This window comes from Periophthalmus magnuspinnatus, chromosome 18, assembly GCF_009829125.3.
Source record: "Periophthalmus magnuspinnatus isolate fPerMag1 chromosome 18, fPerMag1.2.pri, whole genome shotgun sequence".
In the NCBI taxonomy this organism is placed as follows: domain Eukaryota; kingdom Metazoa; phylum Chordata; class Actinopteri; order Gobiiformes; family Gobiidae; genus Periophthalmus; species Periophthalmus magnuspinnatus.
Genome location: NC_047143.1, coordinates 12,952,357 through 12,979,708, shown reverse-complemented (window position 1 = coordinate 12,979,708; position 27,352 = coordinate 12,952,357). Strand labels below are relative to the sequence as shown.

At 41.0% G+C, this 27,352-nt stretch overlaps 1 protein-coding gene across 1 annotated transcript; it reads right to left on the bottom strand.

Moving 5' to 3' along the window:
* Nucleotides 1-6,876: 6,876 nt before the first annotated feature.
* krcp (kelch repeat-containing protein) lies at nt 6,877-25,800 on the bottom strand. Its single transcript, XM_033983358.2, has 13 exons — nt 25,739-25,800; nt 21,698-21,859; nt 19,151-19,232; nt 17,729-17,788; nt 17,108-17,303; nt 14,269-14,349; nt 14,058-14,189; nt 13,008-13,195; nt 11,236-11,432; nt 10,634-10,728; nt 10,025-10,079; nt 7,468-7,565; nt 6,877-7,176 (listed from the first exon to the last, which is right to left on the bottom strand). Exons 1-13 carry the CDS (start codon nt 25,798-25,800, stop codon nt 6,956-6,958), a joined length of 1,629 nt encoding a protein of 542 aa, XP_033839249.1. The 3' UTR covers nt 6,877-6,955.
* Nucleotides 25,801-27,352: the final 1,552 nt, after the last annotated feature.

The window sequence follows — 27,352 nt, the reverse complement described above, 5'->3', positions numbered from 1 at the left end:
ACACGATAAATAGGCTAATAGAGCTCCAAAATATTGCCATATTGTTTTATCTATCATGTATTGAACGATAAGTCGATATAGGCCAAGTAATTATCGTGACAGGCCTAGACACTCTGCGGTGTGCTGCTGTGGAACTCAAATGCATCTTTACCAACCTCGTGTTTGCCTTTCAGTGACCCAGACCCGGTTGCTAAGGAAACTGTAGTGCTCGTGTTGCCACCTACAGGCCATGTTTGTATATTGCCATTTCTCATAAAGCAGGGGAATAACACCACGGAGTAGGAAGGGGAACTGATACCCCACATATAAGCATAATCATTACTGTCATGGCAAGCAGTCTAGTGCAGCCATTCCCAAAATCTGCTGGGCCCCCCTATTGATGCGAACACACAAGGCTCCTCTAATAATATTTTACACTACATATAAAACAATTTGTAAAGTTTTCACCATAGATTTATTTGTTAAAACAATACATTTCTGTGAGCTTTATACTAATATAAGTACATATCTTATGTAAAGTTGATTTAAAACAAAATTTTCATCTTTCTTGTGTGGACAAGACCCCCTCCTGTGCAATTCTTCCAAAGCCTCCCATAGGTCCACGGATCCGAATTTGGGAACCACTGGTCTAGTGGAAACGGAATATTTAGTTTTATTTGGGGGTGGACAGCAAATATACATAGTACAGAGGAAGGGGAGTGAATATATGGTACAGAGGAGGGACAGTGACTATAAAGTGTGATTTGTGTGTGGATCTGAAGAGTCTGCAGCGCATGACTCACAGTGTAGGCAGAACAAGGACAGTGACACCGTGAGTGACGTAGGCCTGCTCCAGTGGAACAAGAATTCCATGTTATAACTTAAAGGTCCTATGTTACGCAAAATTGACTCTTATGAGCTTTTAGCCATGTTAGAATGCTGTTACCGCCTCAAATTCCTGGAATTGTTTTGCTTCATTCACACATGTTTGAGTATTATTAGTCTGTCTACATCTCCAAATCTCAATGCTTTGTTCCACCTTATGTCATGAAGCAGTAATTTTAAAATTAACAGCTATCTTTTACCCATTGTTCAGCAGATTAGTTAATTTCATCCGTGGAATTGCCAAATGATTCTAGTGAAGGTGTATGGAGTTTAAAAACAGTGGAGCACTTCCTGTATTACCGCATGGCATCATCTGGTGGAACATTGTTTTATTCAGTTTGAGAAGAACTCAGCATAAACATGCAGGATTTTGTAAATGGTAAATTTTTTATATAGAGCTTTTCCACCTTCAAGGCACTCAAAACTCCAAGAGCCACTCACCCATTCACCAATGTACAGACACTGAGAATGAGATTGTGAAGTGTCTTGCTTAAGGACACAGTAACAGCCTTCGTCTGGGGGAGCTGGAATCACACCGCCATCCTGTGGGTCTAACCACTCAACCGATCATGTTGTTGTAACGACTGACAGTAGAGACCAAGGAGACAGAACTCGGGGAAAGGTTTAACAGTGTTTATTTACAGGTTTACAAAGTGCAATATGACGGTAAATCGAACGGCGAGTTGAGAGCGGAGGGTTTGCTGTGGTCCAGGGGTAGAGCGGGAGTAGTAGAGTCTGAGACGAGATGAACAGTACTGATAGAGAAGAGCAGGATTGGAGACTGAAGAGCTGAGCGGATCCAAAGTGTGGGGTCGGTGGAGGTGTGCAGGGTCGAAGACTGAAGAGCTGAGCGGGTCCAGGGAGCGGAATCTGGTGAGGAGCAAAAGTATCCAAGTCAGCAGGAGTCAAAAAGCAAAAAAAACATAAACTGAGCCAAGCAAAGTGTACCACAAAGATACGCAGACAATCTGGCACTGAGTGTCAGGTCCTGGCTCCTCTTATCCTCCCCAGGTGCAGCTGATTGCGGATTAGGTCTAGGTGTGCACGGGAGGAGCCCAAATCTCCGCCCAGCTCCAGGCTCAGACACAGAAGGGAGGGGAGAAAGTGCAAAAAAAAGGGCAGGACTGACAAGAATCATGACACATGTTTATGTTGAAAGCGGGTTCAAACCTCCAGCCTTCAATGGAATCAATGGATGAACATTGAACTACTGTCGCCTAATTTGTATGTTAAACATGTATGAATGAAACAAAACACAAATCATGGCATGTTTTTGATGATCAAGCAGCACTTGAGGTCAGAATAAGCCTGCTGTGTTCTGTCTGCTTCTAATGCTAACATGCACTCCCTGATTATCAAATAATAGCATGCTAGTTGTAAACGTATTTGGACAAATCTATTAAAGTGCGTAATGACTTTAATAATGAATTGTGCTGACTTTTGTTCAACAGAAACAACTGAATCACTTTCTTCAGTGGTGTGGTGCCCTCTGCGGGTGTGTGGAGAGTCTTTGTGTCCATGTATGTATGTAAGATCCGGTATCTCGGGATCTTGTTCACAAGAGGGTTTTGGTCTGGTTCTGGTTTAGTCCTGGTTCAGTTAGGGAAGGATGGAGGGTGAGATTGACAGGTGGATCGATGTAGCATATGCAGTGATGCGGCTGCATCGACTCTTGTGATGAAGGAGCTGAATCCAAAGTAGTGACATGAAGTTGGTGAACAAGTCAGCTATTTTGAACGGTTCCTTAATGTGAACAGGTTGAATCTCACTTTCTAAAAGAACCAAATCTTCTTCTTCTTCTTCTTCCTCTCTAATATCTGGTATCTAATCATTTTTCATCATTTTTAAATTATTATTATTGTAGTGCAATGTTTTATTTAGATTATGCATCATTTCAAAGGGTAAATAACACTCCTACTCTCACTTTGAACCATTTAAAAACAAATCAGAGTCAGAACTCACATTGGCTTCTGTCATTACATTCAACACCATCCTCCCTGCTCTGCTCCAGGACAAGCTCGCTCAGCTCAACGTGCCTGACTCCACCTGCAGGTGGATCACTGAATTCTGATATCTGCACCTATGCTCTCTGGTTTAGTAGTTTAGTCCTGGTAAAGTAGTTTTGGTTTAGTAGTTCTGGTCTAATCTTGGTTTAGTAGTTGTAGTTTAGTCATGATTTAGTCCTGATTAAGTCCTGGTTTAGTAGTTCTCTAGTGAGGAGATGTTGGGGAAGACCCAGGGCAAAATGGAGAGATTATGTCTCTCACTTGGCCTGGGAACATCTCAGGAGCCGGTGTGGAGAAGGAAGCTGGGGAATCCTTGCTCAAACTGCTAGATGGATAAAATCAGAAGAGTCCCATTCATACCAAAACAGGGTCGTCTCTCCTGTCTTACACACACATGTGGATTGCAGATTCAAATTACATCATTCTCCATTAAACTTTATGAATTAGTCAAGTTATTTAGTCCTTGTTTAAAGCTTGATCTAAAATGCTTGGGTTAGAGATCTTGTCAGGCACATTTAAATTACTTGAAGTGGTTCTCACAATGTCCTCACCTGCAGCTGTCTGCCACACCCTGTCCTGGGCTTAGGTTATCTCTTCCTCCTTTGGACATCAGTAAGGGGAGCTCACTCCAGTCACACAAGGTCACTCCCTCTGGTCAGCTGTGGTCTGCGTGGGCCTAGAGTCAGACCTGATCAGACCTGAGCACGCTATAGATCAAGGCTCTGAGCTATATGAATGGGTTTCAGGTGACATCACAACATTCTAACAGCCTCAAACATTTATGGAGAGGAAAATATAATTTCTGGTATGATGCTTAGTGAGTTAAAGGGTGTAATCTGTCAGGTTGAACATCTGTAATTTCCCTTTTGGATATTTAAATTCGCTTCCTAACTGGAAGTATGATATCATCACATTCTGCCATATGAAAGCCCAAACTAGACCATTCACTAAAGCTGGGCCGGATCATTCTGCGGAAATTTGAGTGTGGAAATGACCACAAGTCCTGAGAAGAGTGTAAACTTCAAACAGGAAGTATTCTGCAACATTGACTTTTTTGAACTTTCTAACATTGTTCCCTCATCAAAAACATGCCTGAAGTGGTTTCAGATGTCATCCATATATGTTTGAGCAATCTAATGATCTCTGCTGGACTCCACTCGAACCCTTCTTACTGTTAGCATTATGATTTTGTACAAAGCCCAGCCCAAAAGCCTATATCATACGCTATTGCACCCACACAGCAATGATACACTATAACTTCACAAACCTGATGAGATGTGCAGTAGTTTCATTAGCAGGATGCATGCTTATTGTAATGGGATAGCACTCTGAATGGGGAGTGATTTAGTGCATTTAGTGCACCTGAACATTTTAATATGCATGTATAGCAACAATAAAAGGCAACATGGTGATCTAAATACATTAAAATCAAAGTCTTTAATCCAAAATTACCCTTACACGTTTTTCTCAGTTTATCAGTGAAATAAACACAACCAAACGGTCATGATCCGCACTGTCCGCTCCTGGTTTTCCTCCCTGTGTGCTCTTCCCCCTCCCTCACCTGCTTGTACCTGGAGCTGGGCGAAGCTCTCGGCTCCTCCCGCGCGCACCTGCTCTCCATCTGGCTAATCACCACACCTGCCATGGATAAGAGGAGATGGGGGAAGACACTCGGGGCGAGATCGTCTGTTTGGACTCACCCTGGCTGTGCTGTGTTTGTCGTCCTCACTTGTTCCTGTCGTGCTCCGGCCCTGGATGTCTCCTGCCCGCTCTGCCCTATGCCCGTCTGGTCTGCCCTGCCTGTCGTCCTGTGGTCCCTCATGTCCCCGGTCCCTGTGTTTCCTATGTTCCTGCTCACCTCCGGATCACCCGCTGTTTGTACTTGTCCCATTTCAACAATAAATCCTGTAAATATTCCCCGAGTCTGCATCCTTTGGTCCGCCACACACACCCGTTACGACACAAACAGAAAAAACATGGCTTTATTTTTGCCTGAAAGGTTACATACTGTGGCTTTAGGTCACTCTAGGGCAGGGGTCAGCAACCTTTAACACTTAAAGAGCCATTTGGACCTGGTTTCCACAGAAAAAAACAAAAACAAAAAAACATTGGGAGCCGCAAATACTTTTCATGACATCTAAAACGAAGATAACGCTGTGTGCTGTCCCTTTAAGGTCAGGTTGTGAAACACTGCCCTGTAGTGGGCGCATGTCATACTGCGTTAGTGATGTAGCAGCCATGTTCTTTCGGACAACGACGAGTCGGAGCTGCAGTTCATGTTTAAAGAGTGCTGAAATATCTTAAGAGTTAGTGAACATATGCCTGTAAGTTGGGAACAGGGATGAAAAGAAAGGCGGAGATAGATGGAGGTAATGAGACGCATTAAAGTCTTTTTTTTTTTTTAAGTTGATCTATATTGCTTTCTTGTTGACTATTATAGTTGCGGCGGAGACGCTCAAATGTTTTTCTTCTTAAGGGGGAACGATAAATAATTGAGAAGCACTGCTGTCAGTTCATCACTTGTTCTGTGTAAATGTGATTTCCGTTTGACCTTATTGATGTTAATTAGATCGCGTTTTTATTTATGCTAATAGCTATTAACTATGCTAGTGGACTTTACATGGTTATTACCATTTCATTAGAGTAACTAGCCACTGCCAACCTGTGCTAGTATTTGTTAGTCACGTTTGTATGTGTGTCTTTTATTTACATATATGCAGAGACTGATTATGTTTTCTGCGTCTGTTTTAGTTTTACAAACTCAATCGAGGTAAAGAAAAGCAAATTAAAGCACTTCAACATTGTCTTTATTTCAAGTTTGTTCGCCATCAAACTACACAGTCATCTAGGGAGGGCAGAATATTGTGTACCTATAGTTTTTTTTTTTAAATATACATTTGCAACACACAAGGACAGACGCGAACCGCCGGAGCAGAAGTCACTGTTGTTAATTACTTAAACACGACCCACAGCCAACTCCATACTTTCTGCTATCAAGCTCATAGATAAAACTGAAATGGCCAGAAACTGCAACAGAAAGAACAGGAAAAGAAACACCACTAAGGTAATTATGCCTGCTGAGGCTGTTGTCGACCAAGGCCCTGAAAAAAATGGACAAAAGCTTAAATATAAATGTAAAAAAAAAAAAAAAAAGGTTTATATAGTTGTTGTTTTACCTTTATGCTTTGTATAAACAACTAGTGTGTTGCTTATTCAATCCATGTAAGCTGTCGTCTGTGAGGTGTGAGGATATTTCTTGATAAATGCATAGCATTTTGGCAGGCATACAGGCCTACTGCAAGTGTGACACTTATTTCCAGCGACGAAAAATGATAAAGAACAAACAAAAATAAAATACACTTTAATTAAATACTTCTATTTTCCCAGGCTGCAATATAAGGATGAAAGAGCCGCATGTGGCTCCAGAGTCGCAGGTTGCTGAACCCTGCTATAGGCTTTAGTATTAGCAATTAGCTAAAATCTTTGTCTGCCTTCCATCAGTACTGGTAGGAAAATCTGCTGCAGTGTACACATATATCACCATATTTCATATCATTCCATACATCACCAGCAACATAAGGCCCAGTCCTGTTTTAAACTAGGGCTTTAAGTGATAACGCAAATCAGGTGGTCTAAAAATCTACAGGTTTATTGATGAAAGAATAGTTCAACAAGGCTTTTTAGCTGGAAGATTCCAAGCAATTCTATGATTTTAAAAATGTATTTCTTGATAACAAAATCCTGCCAAATTTATATTGGGGGAAAAAAAACATTTTATTGTTCTTCCCCTTTTTAACAATGCACATCCTGGAATTTACAAAAGTTACTACTGTAAAAGTAAAGTTACATCTATAAAAATATTTTGTGGCATTTGCTAAAATGAGCATCTAAAAATATATAGAACTTTTGCTGAACAAGCAAAAATTTTGCATGTAACTGTCATAAGACACATTTCCTTTTCTAACAAGTTTAATGCCACACAAAAAAAACATTATCAAATTTGCATCATAAAATAACCATATATACAAAAATACAATTTAAAAGAATATAAATAGTAGCCTAGCATGTGTTAACATGTGCTAGCATCAGAGTGTGGCGAGCAGTCTGTCCATGGCCACTGTAGTCAGGTCGCTGTAGAACGTACCCTCATTGTCCCCTCCCCCAAACACCAGAAGAGCCCTAGCCTCCCACGATGGGTCCTGGTCCTCATCCTGAGGGTAGCGGATGGATTCCATGGTTATGATTGTGTGTCCGGCTCTGGGGAGATGGAGTTCTGGAAGGGCTACCTCTGTCCAGGTGTTTGTGTCTACACAGAAGATAGTAGTATTAGTATTTGTAATACTAGTATTTATACTGTTACTTCTTTATCATCCTGATGCAATTTGCATGCATGATCAAATACTGTTATATATTCCTTTCATTTGGTGGTATTCAGAATAGTTACTTTACTCAAATCAAAGTAATTGTACCAGAATATGGTTAGTCAAAATTTGTATTCTGAAAATGTATTTTCAGTACATGTCTTCAGTTACTTCCCACCACTGCAAGTTGAATCCAGTGGAGTGAGTAGAGGCATTATTTATTACAAAGCTTTTACCAGTGTCAAAGATAAAGGCATCACCGAGAGCTTGATTTCCGTTGTAGCCTCCGTGGATCAGGAACTTGGAGTCTGAGAGCACGGCACTGCCATGCCAACTGTAAGAACAGCATATGATATGTTACATGCCAACTATGGTTGTCAAAAGTATGAAAAATCAGATACTAAAACTAGCAGGTATCAATACTAAAAAAGTCACATTCACAAGACCTGGACGACTGAGGGGATACAAGGTCACATGGTAATATAAAAAAGTACTATGATTTAATGTTAAAAATCACATCCTATTGTCTAAAGAAAGTGTTTTTATCATCATCGCATACACTCGTGTAGCAAATATAAAACCCATGCGACCGGACTACGGACTATAGCACCGGATTGGAGTGGATGGAGGTGATGAACAAAGCCAAAATTATCCCATCATGCATATTGTTTGGCCAAAGTCTTCTAGAGAACCAAAGCTAAACATCGTTGAATAGCACAATTCTCTAAGTTGAGGCTAAAAACAAGATGTTGGCCAAACAGTAACTTCCCCAGAGATACACAAGCGCAGTCTAATCTTCATGAGTAGAGCAAGTTGGTGAAAAAACAAGATGTTGGCCAAACAGTAACTTCCCCAGAGATACACAAGCGCAGTCTAATCTTCATGAGTAGAGCAAGTTGGTGAACTTCAGCGATCGTTTAGCACATTAGTGCAGTACTACATCATCCACCCCGAACATGCGCCGAGCCGCGTGAGAGTCCATCGGCTGATCGCCGAACTTGTTTCTATAACAACGAGCTTCAAGCAAACAGAGCCCCGCGCGCACACACACTCGCTTCTCCTATACGCAGGGCTCTTTTGTTTCACCGGTGGCCAAATACATCATAAAGCGCGCTGGTGACGGACGAAGAAAAGCTTTTGGAACACAGAGACCCAGACTCATCTGCGCAGAGAGACGCAGGAGAAGACTGACGACAGAGAATTTGGATCAACTTAATATCACCGACAAACAGTAGCTCTGCAGCGCCCAGTCAGAAATATATGTGATCTGAGCGTCTTTTTGCCCCAATTCCAAGCAGTTTTACTGTCACCGCGGACTGCGTAGGTCGGCCCGCGTTCGGCCCGGGTTCACACCGGAGTGCGAGTGGAGCCATTCGGAGACCTCCTGTTCCAAGCACTCTCGGACTGGCCCAAGCGCACCACTCTCAGAACCAATGCTCTTTCGTCCACCTAACTAGTACCAGTGAGAAAACGACCTTAATAACAGAAAGTGCGTCTGGCCTTGGCAAAACAATCAAAATGAGTACGGTGTGCTCTCTGTAGGACTAGCAGTGCCATGACTCAGAAGACAGCAGCTCCCATAACAAGGTAACCAACACCCAGTTATGCGCTTGAACGCCTGGATGGAAACAGGGAAAAGTCGTTTTAATGCAAATTTAGGAAACCTAATTTAATATGGGTGGAAACCCAGTTATTGTGGTATCAGAATCGGTATAGACTAGCAAGTCTATTTTTTACCATCAAAACATAGTTTGAAATGTCAGTATCATGACAACACTAATGCCGGATGCGAAATGCAGAAAATATATTTGATCATTTATGCCTAAAGACTAACACATTCACCTCTTCTATCATCATCATCTCTAGAGGAAGACCAATTTGTTTGTATAGATTACAATTTCAAAACACATTTGTTTAAAAAAAAAATCACCAAAATGTTATCATGATACTTTGGATTGTGATGCTAACTGAAGACACTACTGTCTGAAGCTCTATTTCTCAAATTAGACTTAATGGTCTGATTGTGGCAAAATAAAGCTTAGATTAAGAACTGACTTAGCTGCAACTACAACAGGTGAGCTGATTTGTGCTCTAAAACAAGTCTCTCTCAAACAACATTACAGTCACAAGCTAGCTAGCACTATCCAACAATTTTTCAGTTAGTCACTCCCACCTTTTTGCTGAAAATCAAACACCTAAACAGGACCATGAGCACTCATTGATCAAAGGCTCCTGAAAATGTGTTGTTTGAATCCATTTTTGAATTTTTTGAGTTTTCAGACCATCTAAACACTTTGCTTTGTCATTGCTAATACATGCATCGTGTCTCTATGGTCACTGTAGAACATTCTACCATAGGTACACATGGAGAACATCCCCAGTATAATGCCACTGCAAAGTCTGAGTGGTGACTGACATTATTACTTAGATTTCTGAATGTGATGTCCTAATTTCAGAATGAGTTAAATGCTTACAATTTAAAATCATATTTTATAGCTTTTGAATGGAAAACAATCCTCGAAATGTTAAATGCTGCATATATCCGAAGTTGAAACCCATAAATATTACCACCGTCGAGCCTCTGATTTGAAAAGAAAGGAAATCTTATTGAACCACACATTTGACATATTTTATCCCTCTTATCTCACAAGAATCCAGTTTGTGTAATATAGGGCCTTAAGTGACAATGCAGGCATTATGATACTTGAAAAGAACATTCTGTCTTTAGACTTGTGACCATCCCTCCAGCCCAGTTTAAATCCATGATATTGTGCATCTCTTGAGAAAGTAGACCTGCGTGGGGAAGGGGCTTTCCCATATGTGCTGACTGCTGAGAATTCCATCAGCCCTGAAACACACACACACAAGTAAGCAGAGTTATATGAGCAGATGAGGTGAGGAAAGGGGAAGTGAGAAAAGAGGGGCAGAGAATGTCTGGTAGACGTGAGGTGAGAGGCGTGGGGTAAGTCGAGAGGGTGAGAGGTGTGAGGAGAGGTAGAGAGGTGAGATAATTGGAGTTGGGGAGAGGGGAATGGAGCGAGGAAAAGAAGTCAGGGGAAAGGAGGAGAGATGATGGGCAAAGTTGTCTTACTCAGGTCTAACATGTACATGTCGTTGAAGTAGAGCAGTGATGAGAGAGAGGGAGACAGGTGAGGAGAGAGAAGGAGAAGTGATTTTTAGGAGAGATGGAGAAACGAGGCAGGAAGAGAGGGAGCGATGTGGAGGAGGAGAGGAAGGTGGTGAAGAGGTTAGGAGAGAGGTGAGGAGAGAAATAGAGAGGTGAGGAGAGAAGGAGAGTGGAAGAGAAGAGCAGAGAGGTGGAGAGGTGATGAGGGAGGTAGAGAGATGAGGAGAGTGGAGGAGTGATGAGGGCTGAGGTGAGGAGAGAGGGCTGTTCCTTACCCAGGTCTAACATGTGCATGTCATTGAAGCAGAGCGGAGTGTCCCAGCCTCCAAACACATACAGGTTCCTCTGCTGCATCAAGCATGCCGAGTGTCTGCACCAGAGAGCAAGATTTTAAACCAGGACTAGACCAGGAATAGACCAGGGCTAAACCAAGACTAATCCTGACTAGAACAAAAGAAAGTCTAGTCTAGATTAGGCACTCCAGGTGACTGCACCAGGAAAGTGGGGGCAACAGACTTGTGAGGAGAAGCAGAAAAAGTAAACTCAAGAGCACAGGAGGAGATGTAAAAGAGAAACGCTGTGGCCCTGATTCAGAGTGTTCACCTTAACAAAAGGGAGGCAACTCCTCTTCACTACCGTGGGCTGCCACTCGCTTGGCTGTAGACCTGTCCATGAAAATGCTTGCTCAATGAGATCGCCCAAAGTTTAGGTCATGGTTTATCAAGCTTTCCATTGTTTGCACAGCCCGAGGGAACAGGTCTTACCCAGAGCAGTGGGCGTGTCTTGCCCAGAGTACGGGGCAGTGGGCGTGTTTTACCCAGAGAGCGGGGCAGGTGGTGTGTTTTACCCAGAGCGTGGGGCAGGGGCCATGTCTTACCCAGAGCGTGGGGCAGGCTTATCCCCAGTGACGATGGGCTGGTACCAGATGGATAGCTGGGGGTCAAAGATGTAGAGGGCGTCACTGCACTCATCGGGCTGTGGGTGGGGCCTAGGGAACACGCCCCCCAGCACCCACAGCTCTCCTCTGAACAGGGTGCAGCTGTGGTAGGAGAGCGGAGGCACTTGTCCCAGGGCCTTGAGGACACAGGCACTGTTACTGCAGCTGGGAACACCTTATCATATCGTACCTTTAAGTCAGTACTATATGTATTTATTACCACAATATAGAGTTGGGGAAGGGATATCGTTTTAAAAAATAAAAATAATGATAATCACATCAAAATGGTTGTTTTAGACAGTTGGATAACCAGCCATTTGTCAAGTGTGGACACACCTTCTCATTTAATGTTTTTTATGTTAAGTACTTGCTATATTGCAGATACAAACTGAAGACATTTGCCGACAGTGCTGCATACTCTTGGCCTTCTCTCAATGAGCTTCATGATGAAATGATTTTCACTTCACAGCTGTGCCTTGTCAGAGTTCATTAGTAGAATGCCAAGAGTGTGTAAAGCAGTGAACAAAGCAAAAACTCTACAATCTAAAACATTGAGTTATTTCACATTTTGAATGGTAGTGAATATTGTATAGATCTGGGTTTTCCCAAACCTTTTGAGTCGTGACACACTGGCATTAAAAAAAAAAAAAAGTTACTGTGGCACATCATCTACTGCATCTCATTACGTGAGTTAAAGTAAAGATACACCTGGTCAAATATTACTGCAAGACAATTACTCAAGTCATTTCTAAATCAATACATCAGTAGTGTAACTTAAGTGTTGAAAGTACTTTTGTAGAAAGTACAAGTGTTGTGTATGATAACTTTGCAACTTCAAAAATAATAAACTGCAGTGGATTACTTGAAAAGACATAAGTAAATTTCAGTTCAAACTGTAGAACTGTTGTAAAACAGTATTAGATTAAAAAGATATTTGGCTAGAATGGGTTATTTGCAAACAAGAATTACATTGGCCTATATGTTGTATAATTACCATTTTAAAAAATAAATAAGCCGATTCAAAGCTTGTTAGAGCTGCTGGTATCGTTAACACGCCCTAAAATGGATTAAAGCCAAATCACAAAAAACTGGTTAATCAGTGGCAGGTTGTGCCTATATCCTGTATAAGAGCAAAACATGTGTTGCGAGTTTGTAACAGCACAACTGCACACACCAATCCTTTAGAAATGTAGTGAAGTAAAAAAAAAAAAAATTGAAAATTGTATTTATCTTTCAAATGGAGTTCAGTCAAAGTAATAAGTCATATTTTAGTTGAGTACTTAAATAAAAGTACAGATAAGTAATGTACTTTAAAAAAGTACAGATTAGTAATGTACTTTAAAAAAGTACAGATTTTGATTAAGTAAATTTACTTATGTTAGTTATGGAAGACCTCTGAATAAAGGTTAAGAAATGACAAGTTAACTGTAAATAATGTCCATGTCATTATGTGGTGGTGGGGATTTTGGAATAGTCTCTTTATTTTTTCTTCAGACGTTTGCGCAGCACACGGGAATAACACATGGAATAACTTTGTGAATCTGTTAAATCAAATTGGACATTTTTCCAAGGCATGTCGGACAAGACACAGGTTGAAAAATCATATAGCTTCTCAAAATTCTATGTTTATTCTATGTTATCTTGTTTTGGTCACTAGCACCCCTGCCCACACGTGAAAGCCCAAGTGTGTAGCAATGCTGGAGAGAGCTTACCTCCACCATGGTCCACCTCCAGCTGCACGTGTCCAGGATGTGAACGTCATTGAACCATGTTTTGTTCTTGGAGCCTCCAAACATAAAGATCTGTTGGGAGTCTGGGTCATAGACGGCTGTGTGTCCCATTCGAGTCTCAGGGGTGGGGCCCTCAGCCAGGGTCTCTGTGTGCACCCAGCTCCTGTCCTCTGGGTAAGACACACAGGGAGAAGACAGCACTTTAGACTGGAGCAATAGGTCAGTGAATCAACTTGGTGGGAACAGAGGGTGGTGTGAATGAATTATTTCTATTGTACAGGTTGAAATATGAAGACTAAAGGTTTCTAAATAGCAAATATTTATATTGTTGAAAAAAAAAAAAGAAATTGTTTCATCCTCTACTAATGCCACGACCGGAATCATTTATTAATGATCATACACCTTGGTGGAATTTGATTTCAGTACATCAAGAAATGCTCATGTCTTCAGTGTCAGAGTTATAAAAAGTATTTTGTCTGTACAGACCAGATAGATTACCAAAATATAATTTGGATGTTTTTTTTTTTATTTGGTTGACTAGTCAAGATTAGTCAATTGCAGCTTCAGCATACAAATTTAGTTAGTTAAGTTAAAACAATTAAAAAGCATTCTGTGTCTCGAACTCACTAATTTTTTCAGACAAACACTGTGACTGAGATTAGATTTGCGATTTATGTTTTAATAATAGGATTTCTGTTCAAAATTCACATTTTGAAATATGTCCAGGAGAATCTACTAAAACAAAGAAGAAATTAACTGGCAAACCAATACAAAAATACAATATATTCTTGTACATGTACAGATTTAAACTACAGGGTTAGCAATCTTATAAGAATATTTTCTTGTGTGTGGAAGAAATTATGGTACTTTAAAAATTCCAAACTTTGCAAATTGCCAATTGTGTCCATTCAAATTTAAATAATCTTACAGCTCTAGTTAAAAGTGTGAGTAATCCATAATATAGGACACCTCAGCCATGTCTGCTGATTGGGGCTGAGCCTGGGGGACACGTGGTGATGGGAGAGTACTGACCGGTGCAGAGCTTCCACATAGGGTCCTCACAGAAGTGCATCCTGTTTCCCTGCCCCCCAATCAGGATGGCTGTGTGCGGGTCAAGTGGGCTCAGAGTGTGCCCCCAGCGGCTAGAGGGACTGACCAGAGAGGCTGCAATGCACAAACTGTTATATCCAGGTCAGGTTCACCCAATGTATGTACATGTGCTCAGAGGGAGCACCAGGCTCACCGGGCTGTGTTGGGGTCCTGGTCTTTCGGTTCTTGGTCTTGGATAGATTTGGAGGGGTTTTAACTGCAGCTTTCGGGACCTCTGTAAACAAAAAAACAAAAAAACAACAACAAAAAAAGAAAAGGAAATTGCATATCGCCGACCTCATAGCATTCCGTGATTGGCTGATCTTGCAGTTAACTGGCTAGCACTGAGCAGTTTTTAAACATTTTTTTAAAAACTGAAAATCACCGAATATTAACAGCAGCTTGTGTGGTGCAACGGACAGAAGTTAAGGACTATTTGGATTGTGTGATTTGAGCTGTGCAGTTTTCCTGTATCCATGGCAACCCTGCTTGGAGATAGCTACAGCCAGCTAGCTCTGAAATACTACTTTTTACACCAATACAACAGACTTTCTACACCAAATATGGTGGGAGTGGGAGTGATAATTTTCCCCAAATTGTAGAATTTGAAATTACATCAAATTTACACACAACCCTATTTTACTTCAAACCAAACAAAAGAGTTGTGAGTCGTCATGTTGAAATAAATCCAATTGTCTTTTTATAAGTCGGTTAATCAGTCGAAACCATATATCAGTCCCTTCTGGAGATTTAAAGGATCACTATTATGCAATGGTATAAAAGAAAATCTGTTATTTGCTAGTGTCTCCTGCTGCTACCCATGGGAGGGGCTAACAGCGCGGGGCTCTTTGTTGTAATGACGTTTACAGCAACATTAGCTCCTCCTGGGCACCGCACTTTAACACGAAAGTCAGCTGATTTGTTTACTTTTAATTAAGGCATTTAAGAGCAATATGGCGATTTAAAAAGGTCCAATATATATCCATAAAATGGATAATTGTGAGCTTTAAGCCCCCTCATCAAAAACATATCTGGAGTTATGTTTTGGTTCATTCACACGACTAAAGTCCAAATATGGACCCAATACAGTATATCGGTCTGTCTAGTTCACAGTGCACCTTTAACAGACATCCAGAAGTGTTTGAAAGAAGACTGAAATATGAGAAGCTAATCTAAGAATCCCATGCATTTTTAACTTCAGGAGATTGATAGTCTGGACCTTGTAATTCTCAGAGTTCTGATGACTGTGGTTGACAAGTATATCAAACCAATCAAGAGAACCACATAGTCAGTCCACATCAAACCAAACATGGCATTATGTAATGTTCAAACAAATGACTAAGAACAGAAATAAAGAAATAATTAGCAGTTAGCCTTGTCCCAGACTCATAGGTTACCATAGAAACAGAGTTGCAAACAGCAACTATTCAAATGGTAAATGTGAGTATAGAAGTTATGCAGACGACATCACAACCTTTGGAACTTTATTAGTGAGTGGCAAAAGTATAGATTGTCAATGCTGGGCAATACAATTTTCTTCTGCAAAAGCTCAAAACACTAAATCTAAAATGTGACAGAGCTGCTACAATCTAATAACAAATGTAAAAGTCTATAACTGCTAAATATTTAGTTTGTACCTGGCGTTTAAAACAAGAAAATCAAGTAAACAGTAGTTGAAAACCAGTAAACAGTTAGCTAAATAAGAGGGATACTGCAGACTACACGCTTTTATCACTGATACAGAATTCAGGATCACTCAAAGTTTAACTAAACTTTAAGATGTTTCGGAGGCCATGTGTTGAGAAAATAATATTGTGGGGGCAATAGCTCCATGGATAAAACAATGAGGCAATAAAAAGCAGAGAAACACATTTTGTCTGTTATGCTGCCCATAGTTCTGCCTCATTGCCACTGAAATGTTGAGGGGCATCGTTTGAATAAAATTATGTCATAACCACTATTAATACTCTGCAACTGATATCATCAACATTCCCTTGGGGTGTGAAACTAACTGAAAGCAATACACTGTTAGAAGCTCTGTTACTCAAGTTAAACTTAATCTGACCTCTGTTTTAACCCAATCTGGCCAGAAAGAGCTGACTTGGTTGGTACTACAACAGGTGAGATAATTTGTGAGCTTAAAAAAAGTCTCTCACATATAACATTACAGTCACAAGCTAGATGGCATTAGCCAACAGTTTTTCAGTTAGTCACCACATAGGCCACCATTTTGTATTTTTTCTTGCGTTTTCAGACCATTGTCTGTGTTTCCTTATGTGTGCATTATGTCTCCCTGGTAACTAGTGAACATTCCACTATAGACATACATGTATAACACCCCCAGTGTAATGTTACTGCAAAGTATCAATTCAAATGGTAAATGCCCATACAGATGTTATGCACCTAAGTTTATTTGAGAAATGCCCCACATTCTAACTGAGTGGCTGAGGCAGAACTGTGAGCAGCATAAGTGACAAAATAGGTTTCTTTGCTTTTTTGGCCTAATTTTTGTCCATACAGTCATTTCTTTTTAGATCAAATTAGCTTTATATGCCAAAATAGACTCTGAAAGTGTCTCCCTTGTTGTGACAGAGCTTAGCTAGCTTGTTAGCCAATGATAGGGGGAGATGAAGGACACTTCAACTCGCCCCACAACAATGAATTTCAACTCATACAGACTCTGAATCAGACACATTTGAACGGACACTTTAAATAAGATGTTTAAGTGATAAATATGCATGTAGCCTGCAGTGTCCCCATTCTTTAACTGTTCAATGGTTGTTTACCTGATTTCCATGTTTTAGATGCCAGGTACAAACTAAATATTTAAAAGAGTTATAGACTTTTCTATTTGTTATTAGATTGTAGCAGCTCGATTACATTTTAGATGCGTTTTGAGCTTTACAGAATAAAATGTCATTAACACATACAATGTCGCCACTCATTCTAAAAATTTGGAATGTTGTGATGCTTCTTATGACTTGAGTTCTCACCACTGCCCCTGTCTGGTGCATTGATGAACAGCTTGAGCCCCCTTTTGGGCTGGCTCCGGTCCTTCCTCACTGGGGTCCCCAGGGCTTTGTTGGGACAGATGTTCTCCTCTCTGGCCCCACTGCTCCCCTCCTGGTCCTGCTCTCTCTTCCTTTTACCACTCAAGTTGCAGGCTCTGGGGGGGGGCACAGCTGAGACCTAGGACAACCCAGTGGAATACTTTACAATAGTCTGGGTTCCCCCATCAACCCAAAAAATGTGCAATAGGTCAAATCCCCCAGTTAAAGTAGTGCTGACCAAGACTGAAGATCCATTACTTCTAACTAGTGGCTGGACAAAAATGCACATCATGATTTTCTTAGAGTGAGATGACTATTTCGATTTAATCACAATTCATGTACACTTAATATTTTTCATATAGTGTTAAAGAGATACCTAAACTAGTCTCGGAAAGCTCACTATTCACTGCCCTAAAAAGGTTTATATTTTTGGTGAATAAACCTGAATGTCCTAAACGTGGACAGAGATGAGGCTGGTGGTACATTTGTCTTTCTCTCTCAGTCTGTATATCCACATGATGCGAGTCCTGTTGACATACTTACACAGTACTACTCAGATCTTACCTTAGGGGTGTACTTCTTCACAGTGGAGACCTGCTCAGGCTCTGACCAGTGGGGTTTACCCTGAGGACAGACAGATCGAGTCAGCCTTCTTATTTCTTTTTAAAGAAGAAATTTGTAGGCAAAAACAAAAAAATTCTGAGAACTGGAGCTTCAAAATACAAGACAATACAGAATTGCTCAAACACGCATGAATAAAGCAAAATACAACTCTAAGCTACTGAAGAGGGAACGCTGTTATAACCCAGAGGACTGAGAAACAGCAGATGTCTACAGAATCAACAACTCTTTATCATTCAGAGTAAAATGTATAACTTATTTTATCTGAGATACAAGAATTTTTTCAGAGGAGATCTGCATTTGATATACACATAGCACAAATTACCAGCTGCGGCTGGACCATCCCAAGTTAGGACAGAGATTTGTCATGCTCTATGGTCCGATTCCAGAACTTTGTGGATTCAAACAGGATGTAGGGATTGGCTGCTCAGACAAATGATGTGCCAAAAGGTTTGTGAGTGCTTGGAACAAGTTAGATTTTAAAATGTACTTCCTCTTTATACAGTTTGGAAATGGGTTAAACTAGTTCCAACATTATAATATCAACAATGAACACTTAATGACACTTGCCAAGCCCAGCTGAGGATGTTCCACCTGCGGCAGCTGAGGAAACTCAAGCTGCCAGTCCAGATGATGGTGCAGTTTTACACTTCCATCATTGAGTCCATCCTCACCTCCTCCATCACTGTGTGGTTCGCTGGGGCCACTGCCAGGGACAGACAGAGACTGCAGCGCATTGTGCGCTCTGCTGAGAAGGTGATTGGCTGCAGCCTTCCATCTATACAGGACCTGTACGTCTCCAGGACTCGGGGGCGAGCAGGCCGTATAGCAGCTGACACTTCTCACCCTGGACATGGACTATTTGAGTCACTTCCCTCTGGCAGGAGGCTACGGTCCATTGGGACCAGAACCTCTCGCCATAAGAACAGTTTCTTCCCCTCTGCTGTTTGTCTCATGAACACTTTATAATATCTGCACTAAACTGGACACTTTATAATACCGGTCACTTTAATAAGCCACTTTGCACTGTTGTTCTGATGCTGCTGTTGTATATATTTTCTCCCTTTAAGTATTTCACTTGATTTTTTTTTTTTTTTTTTAAGCATATCTTTTTAACTTTGTGCATGCCCTTATTTGTATTTGTATTTATTCAGTGTGTTTATGTTGCACTTTTTCACCGAAGCAAGTTCCTAGTTTGTGAACTGTGTTCACAGACTATGGCAATAAAAGTCTTCTGATTCTGATTCTGATTAAGATCCTTTATAATCTGTGATCATGCTGTGCCTTCATTCTGTTCGGACTAAATCCCCTCCCCTGTTCTCAATGCACTGGTCAGGATTATAGTGTTTTGTTGTAGGAACTTACCAGAGCTGCCCCCTCCACAGACAGTCTGAGTGTGACTGAGTTTGTCCATCTGTTCTCCTCCCACTGCTCCCATGACAGGCACCTGCAACAGCATACATAATGATCAGTAACATTTCGAAATTTTCAAATGCTCAAAAAATGAAAATATAGTGGCATATGAAATGTGGACATTTTCTAGTATATTTAAGTATATATTTTATTATTTAGTATTTGCTTCTTGTAAAAAATCTACTACTACTAATAATAATAACTTAAAAAAACAGTAAAATAGTGGTGTCAGCAATAAAAACTAAGAATTCTTATCTGAAACTTTGTCTTCAAAAGCCTATTTTCATCAATGTCAATGGACACAATATAAGACATTAAAAACGATTTTGTGTTAATTTTGATAATAATGCATTCATTCAAGGCTTGTAAAATTAGAATTTTGTCATTTTTATAATTTGTGCAAGCAAATGTTATCATTGATATGTGACCCGTTTCTCCGTATGACATTTCAGTACTTTAAACCTGTAATATTCTTTCAAATGCCCATTAGGTACAAATAAAGTGATATAAAACAAATCAATTTAAACAATGTAAAGCTTTATATATTAATAGCTAGAAAAGTTGTGGCTTCTGAACACAAAAAATGCCAACGTCAAATACTGACCCATATGTCACACACACACCTCAAATACTCGCATGCAGTACACTTACCTAAAAGGATTATTAGGAACACCTGTTCAAATTCTCCTTAATGCAATTATCTAATCAACCAATCACATGGCAGTTGCTTCAGTGCATTTAGGGGTGTGGTCGTGGTCAAGACAATCTCCTGAACTCCAAACTGAATGTCAGAATGGGAAAGAAAGGTGATTTAAGCAATTTTGAGTGTGGCATGGTTGTTGGTGCCAGACGGGCCGGTCTGAGTATTTCACAATCTGCTCAGTTACTGGGATTTTCACGCACAACCATTTCTAGGGTTTACAAAGAATGGCGTGAAAAGGGAAAAACATCCAGTATGCGGCAGTCCTGTGGGCGAAAATGCCTTGTTGATGCTAGAGGTCAGAGGAGAATGGGCAGAGTGATTCAAGCTGATAAAAGAGCAACGTTGACTGAAATAACCACTCGTTACAACCGAGGAATGCAGCAAAGCATTTGTGAAGCTACAACACACACAACCTTAAGGTTGATGGGCTACAACAGCAGAAGACCCCACCGGGTACCACTCGTCTCCACTACAAATAGGAAAAAGAGGCTACAATTTGCACGAGCTCACCAAAATTGGACAGTTGAAGACTGGAAAAATGTTGCCTGGTCTGATGAGTCTCAATTTCTGTTGAGACATTCAAATGGTAGAGTCAGAATTTGGCATAAACAGAATGAGAACATGGATCCATCATGCCTTGTTACCACTGTGCAGGCTGGTGGTGGTGGTGTAATGGTGTGGGGGATGTTTTCTTGGCACACTTTAAGTTCCTTAGTGCCAATTGGGCATCATTTAAATGCCACGGGCTACCTGAACATTGTTTCTGACCATGTCCATCCCTTCATGACCACGATGTACCCATCCTCTGATGGGTACTTCCAGCAGGATAATGCACCATGTCATAAAGCTCGAATCATTTCAAATTGGTTTCTTGAACATGACAATGAGTTCACTGTACTACAATGGCCCCCCACAGTCACCAGATCTCAACCCGATAGAGCATCTTTTGGATGTGGTGGAACGGGAGCTTCGTGCCCTGGATGTGCATCCCACAAATCTCCATCAACTGCAAGATGCTATCCTATCAATATGGGCCAACATTTCAAAAGAATGCTTTCAGCACCTTGTTGAATCAATGCCACATAGAATTAAGGCAGTTATGAAGGCGAAAGGGGGTCAAACACCGTATTAGTATGGTGTTCTTAATAATCCTTCAGGTGAGTGTATATCGCATACTGATGCAATTAAATATATCAGCTGAAGTGGTAGGGTAGTCAAAGACTTTTTCTCAAGTAAGAGTACAGTTGCAGTACTTCAAAATAATGTAATAATACTCAAGCATCAGGAAACTACTAACCAGTAAGAGTAATTATAAGTAACTGGGAGCCACTATAAATTGTGGTCAATCTGGTCACTTACAGACTTAAGTATATACTGTATTACACTTCTATATGGGTATTAACTGTTAAAACATAACACATATTTAGATCACCATGTTACCTTTAATTGTTTGGACAAGACTATATTCACCAAAAACAAAGCATTAAAATGTTTTAGTTTCTTTTTTAACTCTCCAAGTTCACTTAGTCTGGAAAGCAAAGGGAGGGGAGAAGGGGGAGTGCCATCACTACACATCAACATGCATCTGACTAATGAAACTACTGCATATTGCATCAAGTTCTAGTGTACTGTATCAAGGTTTTATATATTTATGAAAAAGTGTCATGTGGGAGCATGGTTGAGGCAGGCTTGTAAGCGGAGCATTGCACAGAATCGTACTGCTAACTAACGGTTCAAATAGTGCTCGGGAGAGATCTAAAATACTAAAAAAGCATGGATGACTTCGAATGACCCACTTGTTGTAGGGCGTGAGTTTGCCAATGGTGATGGGGACCCTTGCAGCATCCTCCAACTCCACGTTCACGCAGAGCCGCTCCCCCCACGGTCCACTGCTGAACAGCACCACCTGCTGGACACACGGTGATACTGAAACACTCACTCTGGAGGAGCCATCAGCGCTGCAAGATAGGAGAAGAAGAGACAGGTGAGGACCACTAATCTGTACACAGTAGGTTTATTTTTATGTCAGGTATTGTTACTGAAAATAATGGGAGTGGGTGTAATCAAGGAGGGATGGAATTGTATTTATATTGCTCAGATTTGATTTAGCTTTGGATATCGTTACATTACTAAATTATAAGCAGTGTTTTCCAAACGGTATAATGTTTATTGCAGTATTTTGGAGATGCTAACCAAGTGTGTCAATATGCTACCTTTTCATTTGAAAATATCTTAAGACGTTGGTGCATATCAATCCAAGAAATAAGATATAAGATAAAAGTACACTTTTTAATGTAAGCTACTAGTATGCAGTTAGGTCAAATCCATAAAGTATTGAGACATTGACAACAAGCCGCTGACGTGGTGTTGCTTTTCTGTCCAGAAATATTTGGGTAGATGTGACACACAGGATTTTGATACTGATGCCAACAAACATTTGAAATGAAAGCCAAGAGCTTGAACAAAAAAAGCTGTAATTCAAGGAAACCACAAAGCCCCCTCAGTCAGTCTGCCTGGCCTGGACCAGACTGAGTGTCCTCTCCAGTGGAGTCATTCCGAGCTCTTAAGTCTCTGACAGGTTACCAGAGCGTTTTTGTCCTTCATGCCACATGACTTTTGACCCCCTGAAGAGGCAACTTCACTTTAAAAAGGCCTGCATCACCTAAATTTGATTTTATTTACTTACTTTGCAGGGACAATACAATCAAAACAGTTACAAAACAATGCTTGCAGGTGATGCAATGCATACAGAAAATAGCAAGTTGAAGCAATAGCAAATTGAAACTGAGAGTCTGGACTGAATATCAGTGAGGCAAATAAGTATTTGAACACCCTGTGATTTTACAAGTTCTCCCACTTAGAAATCATGGAGGAGTCTGAAATGTTCATCTTAGGTGCATGTCCACTGTGCGAGACATAATTTAAAAATAAATCATTTTAAAAATCATGATTTTTAAAATAATGTATTTGTATGTTACTGCTGCAAATAAGTATTTGAACACCTGAGAAAATCAGTGTTAATATTTGGTACAGTAGCCTTTGTTTGCAATTACAGAGGTCAAATGGATTTTAGCCCACTCCTCCACACAGATCTTCTCTAGATCAGTCAGGTTTCTGGGCTGTTGCTGAGAAACACGGAGTTTGAGCTCTCTCCAAAGATTTTCTATTGGGTTTAGGCATGGAGACTGGCTAGGCTACTCCAGAACCTTGATATGCTTCTTACGGAGCCACTCCTTGGTTATCCTGGCTGTGTGCTTCGGGTCATTGTCATGTTGGAAGACCCACGACCCATCTTCAATGCTCTAACTGAGGGAAGGAGGTTGCTCCCCAAAATCTCGCAATACATGGCCCCGGTCATCCTCTCCTTAATACAGTGCGGTCTTCCTGTCCCATGTGCAGAAAAACAGCCCCATGTTGTTTCCACCCCCATGCTTCACAGTAGGGATGGTGTTCTTTGGATGGTACTCATCATTCTTCTTCCTCCAAACATGGCGAGTGGAATTAAGACCAAAAAGTTCTATTTTGGTCTCATCTGACCACATGACTTTCTCCCATGACTCCTCTGGATCATCCAAATGGTCATTGGCAAACTTAAGACGAGCCTGGACATGTGCTGGTATAAGCTGGGGAACCTTCCATGCCATGCATGATTTTAAACCATGACATCTTAGTGTAATACTAACAGCAACCTTGGAAATGGTGGTCCCAGCTCTTTTCAGGTCATTGACCAGCTCCTCCCGTGTAGTTCCGGGTTGATTCGTCACCTTTCTTAGGATCATTGAGACCCCATGAGGTGAGATCTTGCATGGAGCCCCAGTCCGAGGGAGACTGGCAGTCATGTTTAGCTTCTTCCATTTTCTAATGATTGCTCCAACAGTGGATGTTTTTTCACCAAGTTGCTTGGCAATTGCCCCGTAGCCCTTTCCAGCCTTGTGGAGGTCTACAATTTTGTCTCTTGTGCATTTTGACTGTTCTTTTGTCTTGGCCATGTTAGTAGTGTGAGTCTTACTGATTGTATGGGACGGACAGGTGTCTTTATGCAGCTAATGACCTCAAACAGTTGCTTCTAATTTAGGAGAATAAGTGGAGTGGAGATGGACTTTTTAAAGGTGGACTAACTGGTCTTTGAGGGTCAGAATTGTAGCTGATAGACAGGTGTTCAAATACTTATTTGCAGCGGTAACATACAAATAATTTTTTTTTTTTTTTTTTAAATCATTATTAAATCTGATTTCCAGATGTTTTTTTTTAGATTATGTCTCTCACAGTGGACCTAAGATGAAAATTTCAGACCCCTCCATGCAAAATCATAGGGTGTTCAAATACTTATTTGTCTCACTGTATACAGTGGATATACAAAGTCAAGACACCCTTGTTCAAATGCCAGGTTTTTGTCATGTAAAAAAAATGACATCAAGATAAATAATTTCACTACTTTTTCCACTTTTCATGTGACCTATAACTTGTACAATGCAATTGAAAAACAAACAGAAATCTTTCAGGGAGGTGAAGTAAAAATAAACAACTGAGATAATGTGGTTGCATAAGTGTGCACATGTGGCTGGAGTCAGCACACACCTGCCACCAATTAAAGTGCCTCTGATCAACCCCAAATAAAAGGTCAGCTGTTCTAGTAGGCTTTTCCTGACATTTTTGTAGCCACATCTTCCAGCACAAGCCATGGTCCACAGAGAGCTTCCAAAGCATCAGAAGGCTGTCATTATTCAAAGATATCAGTCAGGTGAAAGCTACAAAAGAATTTCCAAGGAATTAAATATACCATGGAACACAGTGAAGACCGCCATCATCAAGTGGAGACAACAGTGACATTACCAAGAACAGGACGTCCGTCCAAAGTTGATGAGAAGATGAGAAGAAAACTAGCCAGGGAGGCTGCCAAGAGGCCGACAGCAACACTGAAGGAGCTGCAGGAATTTCTGGCAAGTACTGGCTGTGTAGTACATGTGACATCAATCTCCCGTCTTCATCATATGTCTGGGCTATGGGGTAGGGCAGTGGTCCCTGGAATGGCCCAGCCAGAGTCCAGACCTGAATCCCATCGAACACCGGTGGGGTGATCTGAGGAGGGCTGTGCACAGGAGATGCCCTCACAATCTGTCAGATTTTAAGCAGTTTTGCAAAGAAGAGTGGGCAAATATTGCCACATCAAGATGTGCCACGCTGATAGGCTCCTATCCAAAAAGACTGAGTGCGGTAATAAAAGCCAAAGGTGAAATTATTTGTCTTGCTGTCACTACTTTACATGACAAAAACCTGGCTGAACAGGGGTGTGTAGACTTTATATATCCATTGTAGATAATATAACTGTCACTGAAATAAGGTTTGGTAAACAGATAAATAACTAAACTTGGGGCACACTTGTGGACCAGGACTGTACAGGCCTACTGAAGTTCAGGAGCATGCCCATTTGTCAGTGAAATAACAGCATTATTTCAGTTTTAATACATAAATTACAATAAACCTGTATTAAATACATACTGTAGTTGTTGTTGTTTTTTTTTGTCAAAATAGCCAGTGCAGACACACACTGCACACTGCATCTTGAAATAAGCAACGTGGTTCAACCCCCCACTATCAAAATATACATTCAGCTCTTGGGTATAGGCAGAAGTACAAATCCTAAATTAGGAAATAACAACAATGAGGGCTTATTCATGATTTATGAATGAGACCGTGCTCCTGCAAAGGTTATAATGAGAATGAGGATTCTTATTAAAAACCTTGCAAAGAAGGCTCTAATGAACAATTACAATAAAAACACGTGTGGTGGTAGCATCTAACGCATAAGGACTGAATGAAAAGTGGCAGTGCCTTACCAAATAAGCCTCTGCGGAGGTCCGCCCACTCCAAAGACCGCGTACACTCCGAAATTCTCCATCTCCCAGTCAGTCCAGGCTCAGATCTGCACTTTAAATGTTTTCGGTGCTATTTTTGCAGTTTTTGTGTGTGCCACAGAGTTTCTCCCGCCACAGACTTGTCTACAGCGTCAGTTCCGCGCGAGTTCTGTTGAACGGGGATGCACTTGTTTTGCTGCTCCGAGTAGAGAGGTGTGCGAGCAGATGGCTTAGAACTGATGGCTTTGCCCGGCTACGGATGCTCCAAGTGAACATTTGAAGCGAACTACATCGAGAGGCGCGTAAATTCTGTTTACCAATCACAAAGACGTATTTATCGAAGGGACACGACGTCATAAAAAGCTGCGTTCAAAAATATGTGGTTAAAAAAGGTTCATTTTATTTGTGCCAGTTTTGTCCCTTACGACGGAGTATAAGGGTCACATTGAATAAATAAATTATGCGAACGAATAAAAAGTCGTAACATTTCGACATTAAATTTGGAATTTTACGAGAATAGAGTAGGAATTACCAAAAAATAAAAAATAAATTTTTTTTTAAAAAGGCCGTAGCCAAAAACTACCAAAAAATATATCCACATTTAGTGATTGAGTCAACACCGAATCAGAGCAAAGGGAGACTTCATAAGACCGGTACTTTGATGAGTTAAAAGCTTATGTAAATACCCAGAAAGGAGGCAAAACCTTAGATATTTTACACATTAGGTTTTTAGACAGATCGCCACCGCACTGTTGCTGCCACCTCTTCGCTCACACACATCAATCACAAACTGTTAAATGAAGTAGGCTACATTTTTTCCCTCCTCCTTGTAAAAAGTTTGCAGGCCTTGGCGCTCCCTGGGGAGGACACAGGCCGTGCTCTGTGCCGAAACGTTTTAGAGCGATCTTTACCCATCCTCCGCTTACCTTCTGTATTATTCTAAACGTGGGCACTTTGCATAAAATCACCGTTCATCCATCCTCAAATCCAGAGCAAGAAAACAAATAGCATGGTCGTTAAAGGCTGAATAGGATAGTTTCAGCTGAAACCGGAGACAATAGCCGTTTGCAGTTTCAATGTAGTTAGTCCCTCCCTTCAGATAGATATAAGGCAGTGTCCACCAGCTATCTGACCCGAACTGAAGAAGCGTCTTTACTCCTACAACAATTTGTCCAGTTGACAGATTAAAACTTTATCTTTTGCTATGGATCAGACCTGGACGACTGAGGGATTATACGGACAGTATTTTGGAGTATCATTACTCTTACTTGAGTACAACTTTTGGCTACTCTAACACCTCTGCGGATGACATTTCTTTAACATTAATATATACTTGTATCATGAGCAGTTTTGAGTTAAGCGGTGCGGAGTCACACAGTGCGCTCTTGAGTGAGTGTGGAGGGGCACAAGGGGAAGGAGCCGGAAGCTGGAGTGGGTGAGCTCGGTGGAGTGTCGCAGTGAGGAAGCGGGAAATTTGAATTTGTTTGGGTAGTTGGTTAATCACGTCTGCTTTAATTGTTTCTTGAGCTTGGATAAACTCAAATACCAGTAGGTGCTGGGTGGAGGAAGGTTGGATGGCCACTCTTTCCTGGGAAA

Excerpts from the sequence above, each read along its gene's own strand:
- krcp (XM_033983358.2), bottom strand. The coding sequence starts at position 25,800 with ATGGAGAATTTCGGAGTGTACGCGGTCTTTGGAGTGGGCGGACCTCCG. Across the intron at positions 14,350-17,107 it reads TGCACCAGACAGGGGCAGTG|AGGTCCCGAAAGCTGCAGTT; the intron begins GTGAGAACTCAA and ends TTTTGTTTACAG. Across the intron at positions 10,080-10,633 it reads CATGCACATGTTAGACCTGG|GGCTGATGGAATTCTCAGCA; the intron begins GTAAGGAACAGC and ends TGTGTGTTTCAG.